Source organism: Asterias rubens, chromosome 4 (genome assembly GCF_902459465.1).
Source record: "Asterias rubens chromosome 4, eAstRub1.3, whole genome shotgun sequence".
In the NCBI taxonomy this organism is placed as follows: domain Eukaryota; kingdom Metazoa; phylum Echinodermata; class Asteroidea; order Forcipulatida; family Asteriidae; genus Asterias; species Asterias rubens.
Window position 1 is genome coordinate 22211168 of NC_047065.1, and position 10391 is coordinate 22221558.

The window sequence follows — 10391 nt, forward strand, 5'->3', positions numbered from 1 at the left end:
AGTTATATGGGTTTGGGGTGTATTCCACTTGAGCATCCATTGCCAAACGTTTGCGCACGTTTGCCAACATTTCGAGTGGAACGAGTTGTGCACCGCCACCATTGGCGAACGTATGCAACCTTAGGCGAACATACTTCCGAGGTGTTGTTTGCGTTTAAGAACTTTCAGAGTAGCTAACGACCAGTCGACGCATGAAAGAGTTGATCAACCTACTTGACAAATTTTGCTTCTTGTCTTTCTTGCTGTTTGCTTCAAGAACAACACAAATGATGTCTTTGTGTTTTAAAACTTTGCAGGGAGTTACGCAAAGAGATCAAGCCAGTCATCATGGACCTAATCAAACAGCAGAGACTGAACTATCTCATGAAGGGTACTCAGTTTAACAAGTTCAACAGAGCCGGAAGGGCAAAAGGTAAGCGCATATTAAATTTGGAATTGTTCAGCTCTCAACTTGTTTAAGAGCAAGACTCAAGAGTTTGAGGTGAAGATATTGAGGCCTGCTGGTTTCAGAGTGAAGTAGAGGCAAAAACTCCCTGGGGGTTGGAGTCTTGAGGTCAAGACTAAGAGCAGGAGCAAAACTAATCAAAACCTTGAGGGTTTGGTTGAAACCAAGGAAGATATAACCGGGAGAGGAGAAGTCGACCATAAAGATGTTTTTAAAAGTATTGCCCAGCTTTTTATGCCAGTAAAACATCAAGAGTTAAAGGCAGTGGACACTTTTGGTAATTACTCAAAATAATTATTAGCATAAAACCTTACTTGGTAACGAGTAATGGGGAGAGGTTGATAGTATAAAACATTGTGAAAAATGGCTCCCTCTGAAGTGACGTAGTTTTTGAGAAAGAAGTAAATTTAAACGAATTTGATTTCGGGACCTCAAGTTTAGAATTTGAGGTCTCGAAATCAAGCATTCGAAAGCACCTAACTTTGTGTGATAAGGGTGTTTTTTCTTTCATAGTTATCTCAAAAGTCCGACGACCAATGGATCTCAAATTTTCACAGGTTTTTTATTTTATGCATATGTTGAGATACACCAAGTGAGAAGACTGGTTTTGACAATTACCAATAGTGTCCAGAGTCTTTAAATACTCTTCCGGTTTCTCCCATACCTTTTTTGTTTTTAGATAAGTTTTGGTATTGTCGGCTGTCGCCCAATCACAAGATGCTTCATTATGGAGACATTGATGAAAGTACGACACCTCCTGCTGAGTCACTCCAGAACAAACGTAAGTTCACATTGTTCATCTCAAGAACTGACTCCGCAGCTGTGCAGTTAATTACGATCCTATATGCTAAAGGAGTATTCCCGCCAATTGTCTATACCTTCCGCCCTGGGTAGTAATTAAAAAACAGTACAGTTCTTTTCAGAACTGAGAAGTCTCCCGAATATCCGATAAATCTACTCCGCGGTAGTGGAATAAAGCAAGACAGTTCTCTAAGAACAAACTCTACCTGACAAGCAGATACACACATGGTGTGTATCTGGTTACCACAAACCAAATATATAGTTTTCATTATATCGTATTTTTTTTATGTTAATTTTTGCATCAGGGATAAAGAAAATAGTTTGGTTTTTAATCTTACTCTGGTGTGTATTAAAGGATTTGGGTACTGTTTGTAACACAAAACACAATGTCCACACATTTACCTTAAACTTACACCGTTTGAAGATAATGATAGTAGAAAGCTTCCCTTAAAGACACTGGACACTATTGGTAATTGTCAAAGACCAGTCTTCTCACTTACTGTGTCTCAACAAATGCATAAAATAACAAACCAGTGAAAATTTGAGCTCAATCGGTCATCTAATTTGCGAGATAATAATGAAAGAAAAAAACACCCTTGTCACAGGAAGTTGTGTGCTTTAGATGCTTGATTTCGAGACCTCAAATTCTAAATCTGAGGTGTCGAAATCAAATTCTTGGAAAGTTACTTTATTTCTCGAAAACTACTCCACTTCAGAGGGAGCCGTTTGTCACAATGGTTTATACTACCGACCTCTCCCCATTACTTGTTACCAAGTAAGGTTTTATGCTAATAATTGTTTTGAGTAATTACTAATAGTGTCCACTGGCTACAAAATTTTACTAACTGAGGTGCTGTAGTTTTTACAAAATGAATAAAACAAATAATTTTCGTCTCAGTTTTAGCATGTAAAAACGTATTAACCAGTTATGCTATGGTTTTGGTATAATATCATAACTGGTTAATGGGATTTTACATGCTCAAACAATTTTCGTCTCATGAGACGAAAATTATTTTGTGACTTGTTTTACTCATTTCTCAAAAACTACACAACCTCAGCTAGTAATATTTGAAGGGAAGCTTTCCACTATCATTATCTTCAAACCCTGTAAGTTTAATGTAAATCTGTGGACATTATGTTTTTTGTCCTACAAAAAGTACATAGGAATAGTGGTTCCTGGTAGGGCAGGGCCTAGAGCTTAAGGAACGCTGGTGCCAGTTTGAGTGTTCCATATAAAGTAATGGATCATTTATTTTCAATGTAATTCATTATCCTCTATTTATCCTCTAAGTTTATAATTTTGGACCTGAAAAAATCATGAGGAACAATTTTGTTTATTTATAAATTTTTGGATTTTACCCATACACCGATGTGTGTTAGCACTTTATAGTCCGTACTTTCCCTAGTCCTGTGAAAAAATATCACAGGAATTTTTACTCAGGTGGGATTTGAACCTACGACCCTTGCAATTCTAGAGCAGTGTCTTACCAGCTAGACTACCGCGATCGCCTGGTAGCTAGAGGCAGTTCGAATCGGATGTTTTGGCAGCGGGTACCGCAACGACTTAGTAGATGTTAAATTATGTAAAAATAAATTTCTATCATTACAGTTCCAGTTGCAGACATTAAAGATCTCTTGGTTGGAAAAGACTGTCCTCATCTCAGGCAAATCAGGGTAACAACATTTTTGTATTATCAGAAATATTTTGCGGCACTTTGATATGAATCATGATTTCACAGTTGTCTTCGAACTGTAGTGTTTCGTGGCCGAGTAGTTAAGAACACCGGGCTCAAGCTCTGGTGTTTCTGATCGCCAGAATGTAGGAGTCGAGTCCCGGTCATGACACTTGGATACTTGAGCAAGATACTTTACCCTAGTTGCTATAACCTTCAGATGGGACTTCAAGTCAGAGGTCCCGTGTACTAGGATTGGTGGTGCATGTTAAAGAACCCAGAACACTTATTGTGGAAGAGTAGGGGTTTAGCCCCGTGTTTCTAGATCACATAGCAAGCACTCTTGTCTACAGGGCCCAATTTCATAGAGCTGCTAAGCACCAAAATTTGCTAAGCATGACATTTTTGCCTTCATAAAAACAGGTTTTCCAACCAAATTTCCATGTGGTTTTCAGGATAAGCCAACAACAGCTGAATACCAGTAACAAGCAATATCCATCAAATGGAAATGTTGTTGGTAATCCTGTTTTATCAAGGAAGAATTTTCATGCTAAGCAAATTTTTGTGCTTAGCAGCTCTATGAAATTGGGCCCAGGTCTTCTTGGGCTTGCCAGCTACAGTGATTACATTCACTTGTGAGGAATCCTTGGCTTCATTACCAGAAATGTATAGAAATAATAGTAACTGACCACTAGCATGTATTTTTAAACAGAATTTGACCTTTGTCATTTGACGTCATTGAGTCACTGTGGTCAAGTGGTTGGACTGCAGGACTTGCAATTACAAGGTTGTGGATTTGAATTCCCAACGAACCGCTGATTTCACAATGACTAGAATAAATATTGTTGTCTAGTTAACTATTTCTTGATTTGTGCAATTCATAATCATAGACGTTAAACCATCGTTTGTATGAGAGAGATTGGTTGTTGCCAGCTTGGTGTTTATATCCCCATGTGGGAGTTTGCCGAGTTCCCTTGATGGGAAGATGTTCTAAACAAACAAATGTTTGACACTTGACTTTTATCATTCAAAGGGCAATGTGACATCAGCATTCTCCATATTACATCATCCGCCAGATCAACATCTAGATTTTGTGGCACCCATTCAGGAAGCAGTAAGTATTTTATCGACCAATCTGTACGGGGCCCAATTTCATAGCGCTGCTAAGCACAAACATTTGCTTAGCATGACATTTGTTCCTTAATAAAAACAGGATTACCAACCAAATTCCCAGTTGTTTCATGTTGCTTCTTGCTGGTATTCAGCTGTTGTTTGCTAGTCTTGAAAATTGCGTGGAAATTTGTTTGGCATTCCTGTTTTTGTAAAGGGAGAAAATTTCATGCTAAGCAAATTTTTGTGCTTAGCAGCGCTATGAAATTGGGCCCAGATCTGGGCCCATTTTCATGGATCTGCCTATACTGTAAGCACAGAATCGAGGCTTACGGAAGCAGGGAATTCTGTGCTTACGGCAAGCCTATATCATGGGTTACAGCGAATTTTGGTGTCTGCGCGTGCGTACTCCACTTTACTAGGCATTCTACGCTTACAAGGCTAGTGCAGAAATTCGGCGCTTGCAAGTAAGCGAGTAATCGTGATCGTAAGCGCAGAATTCGGCGGTAAGCAGAGCCATTAAATTGGGCCCAGTAGAGAACTGGGCCCGGTTTCATATCTGTGGTTACCTGCCCAATTCTGCACTTGATTCTCTGCTTATTAGGCAAGCGCCAAATTTCTGCGCTAGCTGTGTAAGCGAAGAATGCCTAGTAATGTGGAGTAGGCTAATTGCTGTACACTACGCTTGATTGAAGCGCAGAATTCCCTGCTTTGGTTAGCGCTGGTTCTTTGCCCTGTTTGAAAGCTGACTTTTGCAGGCTACATGTATATGAGTTCTTACCCCCCTAAAAGTGTTTGTTTAAGACTTGCATCTTAAGATTTGGAGATCCTGTTTTGAGTTTCTATACGATAAATTAATTATGGCTTTTATGGCAAATTTTGGTAGGGCAAAGTATACCTTAAAGTTTATGGAACCTTTCGATTGTAGAAATACACAGGATACACAATCTGAGAAGTGTTACTAATTCAAATCTTTCGGGCATAAAAAACTTCTATATTTTTTACTTAACCACATTATTTTGAAGTGAATTGTTTCTCAAAATGCTTTGTACTATCGAGAGCTGCTGAAGGCGTCTTACAAAAAGTTGTTTAACATTGCCATGAATTTTAAGAGTGATTACCAGACAAATACCTTCCCTTTAAAATAAAAAACCACAATAAAAATTGACTCGGTAAGTTTGAACAATTTGGGGTTGAACGAAGAGAAAAAGACTAGAGCAAGACTAGCAAATGTTTTTATTCACACTTTGATTCCTGTCCTACTTTCCAGTTTGACATGTGGACGGACGGCATCAACGCCTTGCTAGGGAATCCCATGGTCAGTAAGAAGACAGAGGAGGATCTTGAGATGCTGCTCAGCATGGAGATCAAGATGCGTCTTCTAGACACCGCAAACGTACCCATCCCATCGGAACCCCCTCCAATCCCACCCCCTCCCCCAGATTACAATTTCTACTACGACACACTCTGAAAATATCGTACAAGGTTTTTTAAAGGGAAGTCAATAGTTTGGGGGTATTTGAGCTGCCCAGTTATAATAATAATCATTACTACATTAGTATACAAATATTGACTGCTTCGAGTGCTATGGTTAAAACTATGACTCCCGAGGTGATCCCCGGAGCGTTTTATTTTGCCGAGGCGAAGCCGAGGGAAAATAGAACGCTACGGGGATCACCGAGGGAGTCATAGTTTAAACCATTGCACGAGTAAAAGCAGCCAATATTTGTTTTATAACACCCCAAACATTTCTAAATACTGTACAGACTTTACAGACCTGAATGCTACAATCCACGGACGACGCGAATACAGATTGCGAATACTTTTACTGTGCTCTGCATGTAGTGTCATGTAATCAGAAATGGTTACAGACTATTAATTTATCACCCTCATGCACGCAACGGACGTCTGGGTACTGCACGGGTGCTAGTCTTTCGGACTAGCGCACGGCAAACCGATGCACTATCACATGGCCATGGTCTTGCAAAACTAAGACATATCATGTGACGCGCTCTAAACCAATGAAAAGGCAGAATATTGGTAAGGGGTGTTATAAATCTTAATATAGCACATTTTACAAAAAACCTATTCATATGCTTGACATTAGTGCAAAGGACCCAATTTCAAAAAGCTGCTAAAGGCAGTGGACACTATTGGTAATTACTCAAAATAATTATTATCATAAAACCTTTCTTGATTACGAGTATGGGGAGAGGTTGATAGTATAAAACATTGTGAGAAACTGCTCTGCTGAAGTAACGTAGTTTTTGAGAAAGAAGTAATTTTCCATGAATTTGATTTTGAGACCTCAAGTTTAGAATTTGAGGTCTCGAAATCAAGCATCTGAAAGCACACAACTTCGTGTGACAAGGGTGTTGTTTTTTTCTTTCATATTTATCTCGCAACTCCGACGACAAGTTGAGCTCAAATTTTCACAGGTTTGTTATTTTATGCATATGTTGCGATACACCAAGTGAGAAGACTGGTCTTTGACAATTACCAATAGTGTCCAGTGTGTTTAAGCAGAAAATACCCCTTGACAATGCTGAGCAAAAATTGAGTTGGGCACCAGCCACAACAATGCGAACTTAATGTAACTATGGCTGGTAACCTGATTCTGCTAAGCAATACTATTCTGTGTTTATAGCGATTTGTTTGTGCTTTCAGGTTTTATGATGAAATTTGGGCTCTGGTCATTGGGCCATAAAACATTCCTGTGATCTTACTAAGCTCCTTTGGAAGTATACAGCCCAGGGCTGCGGTGATTCTCCAAAAGGCTTTTTCATACACAATATCAATCTCTACCTTTGAAGGGATCAAATTGTTCCCCTGTGTCAGGAAGCGAAGCACTCAAATAGTGAAGTATCTTTCTCAGCAACAAAAGTGTCATGACCTGCATTCAAACCAGAAATTCAATACTTAGTTCCCAGTAATAGCTTTAATTTATTATTAGTAGCAGTAACAAGTCAGCTGTGAAGGGCGGAAATACATAATTATTTTGGTATATTTTTTTTAACAATAAGTGTTTCTAATTATTTCAGGATATCATATAGCATGTAAAACAAGTAACTTATTTCCCTTTGTGCAAGTTACTCCTGTCATTTGGGCGACTCTTACTATTATTATCATTATGAATAATTTGTGGCGTCTTGTGGCCGAGGGGTTAAAAGAACACGTTGCCTTGTATCGGTCGAGTTGGTCTTTGAAAAGCATTTTAAATCGTTTGGTATGAAATGCATATGGTTAAGGCCCGGTCCCACTGCAGCATTAACGATAACGATAACGACGCAAAGAGAAAACATTCCATTGGTTGAACACGGGTCGGCCATGGGAGTCAAAAACTTGACTCCCATAGATGGCCGACCGTGTTAGTGGACGATGTAAAAGGAAACCACGCAATTTTGAGGCATATTTGTGTACATCATTGCGTTCTACTTTTAGAACATCTTTCTAATTATATCAAATGGTTACAAACACTTTTTATAGACCAACTCATCCGCTCCAAGGCAACATGTTCCTTTAAGAGCACTGGACTTGAGCTCTGGTGTTTCTAATCAGAAGATTGTAAGTTTGTGTTTCCACAGGCACTGAGATCATTCAGCAAGATACTTTACCACAATTGCTTTGTCCGTAAGGAAGGACACTATTGGTAATTGTCAAAGACTAGCCTTCACATTTGGTGTATCTCAACATAAGCATAAAATAACAAACCTGTGAAAATTTGAGCTCAATCGGTCATCGAACTTTCGAGATAATAATGAAAGAAAAAAACACCCTTGTCACACGAAGTTGTGTGCATTTAGATGGTTGATTTCGAGACCTCAAGTTCTAAACTTGAGGTCTCGAAATCAAATTCGTGGAAAATTACGTCTTTCTCGAAAACTATGGCACTTCAGCGGGAGCCGTTTCTCACAATGTTTTATACCATCAACCTCTCCCTATTACTCGTCACCAAGTAAGGTTTTATGCCAATAATTATTTTGAGTAATTACCAATAGTGTCCACTGCCTTTAAGTCACAGGTCCAGTGATTGGTAGTGTGTGTAAAAGAGCCCAAGACACTTTCCTCCTGAAGACGATAAGAGCATACTGATCGAAACATTGAGTTGTCAACCACAGTTTTCAGAACCAACACTACTCAAAAGAGATTTGCACATGGTGCTAACTCAAACCTCACCTGGGCCCAATTTCATAGCGCTGCTTAGCGGCCGATTTTGTGCTTACATTGCAATTTCTATTTCATAGCACTGCTAACCGTAAGCACACAAAAAGGCATGCTAACCTTCCGGTGCTTACCGCACGAAAATAAATGACGTCACAATGCAAATCCACGGTAAAGATGCAATATGGCCGCCAAATTTTTCTGCTAACTTGTGAAATACGCTAAGGCTTAAGCAAATTTTTCTGCTACAGTAAGCACGCAAATTTGCTAACCAGTAAGCAGCGCTATGAAATTGGGCCCTGATTATACTCCCACCTAGCAACTTTTCAAATCTTGCTTTTGGTGGAAGAGTGTTTCTGGTTCACATGGCAAGCGTCCTTGTCTACAGGCTTCCTCAGGCTTGCGAAGCTAAAGTGAGAAATCTTGGTTTCATTAGCAGAAATTTCAAAATGAGCTGATGAGCTTGTCCTCATACACCTCATGTTGCAATGGTGTACTTTAAAGGCAGTGAACGCTATTGGTAATCACTCTATTGTTAGTATAAAAACTTACTTGGTAATGACAACGGGGGAGCTGTTGGTAGTACATGTATAGATCATTGTGAGAAATGGCTCCTTCTGAAGTAACGTAGTTTTTGAGAAAGAAGTAATTTCTCACTCAAATATTAAAACTCTTCAGGCCTGAAGCCTTTGAATTAGGCATATGAAAGCAAACAAATTTGTGCAACAAGGGTGTTTTTTCTTTCATTTTATATTCTCTTGCAACTTCGATGATCAATTGAGTCCAAATTTTGACAGGTTTGTTATATTATGCATATGTTTGGAAACACCATAGAGCTATGGATACACCAAGTGAGAATACTGGTCTTTGGCAATTACCAAAGGTGTCCAGTGCCTTGAAGACAGTTCTGAGGGCAGCTCAGTGGCAATTCAGTTGACACAGTGTGGTAATATTTCAACACTGACACCACACGGCTCCTAACCAAGTTATAAATATTTAATGTATCCCATTTATTTCTCCGTATTGTGTTACAAAAAATAATAGAAGAAGAAACAAAATAAGACCATAAAGACTGAATTTGTAACCTGATTCAGACTTGCAACCTTTGAATCTTCATTACGTTCCTCTAAAGCTTTATATATTAATGTGTCTGGTTTAATGACATAAGGGTGTTGAAATGTAAAGGCAATGGACACTATTGGTATATACTCAAAATAATTGTTTGCATAAAAACTTACTTGGTAACAAGCAACGGGGAGCTGTTGATAGTATCAAACATTGTGAGAAACGGCTCCCTCTGAAGTAGCGTAGTTTTCGAGAAAGAAGTAGTTTTCCATGAATTTGATTTTGAGACCTCAGAATTAGATTTTGAGGTCCTGAAAGCACCTGAAAGCACACAACTTCGTGTGACAAGGGTGTTTTTTCTTTCATTATTATCTGGCAACTTCCTCAACCAATTTAGTTCAAATTATCACAGCTTTGTTATTTTGTACATATGTTGAGATACACCAAGTGAGAAGACTGGTCTTTGACAAATACTGATAGTGTTCAGTATCTTGAATGAGGTTTAAATATGGTTACAAAGACGGACGTTGTTGAAAGCATATCATTGTATAAAAAGCCTGCATGATATGGTGAACATTTTTAAATATAGTAAAAGGAAATATTTCTTTTGAAAGCTCTTAAGAATCATCCGCTGTGTATTAGGAAAGTTTATTAAGAGTATGGAATCCATTTAATTTATTTAATCAAGAATAAACTATACTTCACATATAAAAAGAATGAACAATGTTGTCTCCTGGGAAAGAATTTTAATTTCATCGCTCAAATTTTAGTGAACTGACAAGTATTAATTGAGGAGACAAACTAATTAAGAGAAAGTCAGAACAAACTTCATGAACAACTACTGGTACTTCATCAGGTTTTTTTTATTATTGGAAGTATTAATTCAATTGATAAAAGCAAACATTGTCCTCCAGTTTTCCACATTTTGTCATCGTACAAAGTCTTACAAAAATTCATTCCTCAAACTTTTTTATCAGATAAATTCATGCATAACTATAGTCTTAAAGCATCAGGTAGCCACTCTCAAATTAAAGTGTGATCTGATATGATGTTGATCTATGTGGAATAAAAGATAAAGAAAAAAAGCAACTACTTATTTGGTTTGTCTGTTTGAATTTGTCATTATACTGTCAATG

The 10391-nt window shown here is 38.3% G+C and overlaps 1 protein-coding gene across 5 annotated transcripts in view; it reads left to right on the forward strand.

The window, feature by feature from the left end:
• Positions 1-5630, forward strand: part of LOC117289554 (engulfment and cell motility protein 1-like) — a 32851-nt gene extending 27221 nt beyond the window's left edge. For all 5 annotated transcript variants that reach the window (XM_033770710.1, XM_033770709.1, XM_033770711.1 and 2 more), the window contains 5 exons: positions 297-412; positions 1125-1226; positions 2856-2920; positions 3953-4033; positions 5300-5630. In XM_033770710.1, the coding sequence (XP_033626601.1) occupies positions 297-412; positions 1125-1226; positions 2856-2920; positions 3953-4033; positions 5300-5500 (565 nt within the window). In that variant the 3' untranslated portion in view covers positions 5501-5630. The remainder of the gene's footprint in view (positions 1-296; positions 413-1124; positions 1227-2855; positions 2921-3952; positions 4034-5299) is intronic.
• Positions 5631-10391: the final 4761 nt, after the last annotated feature.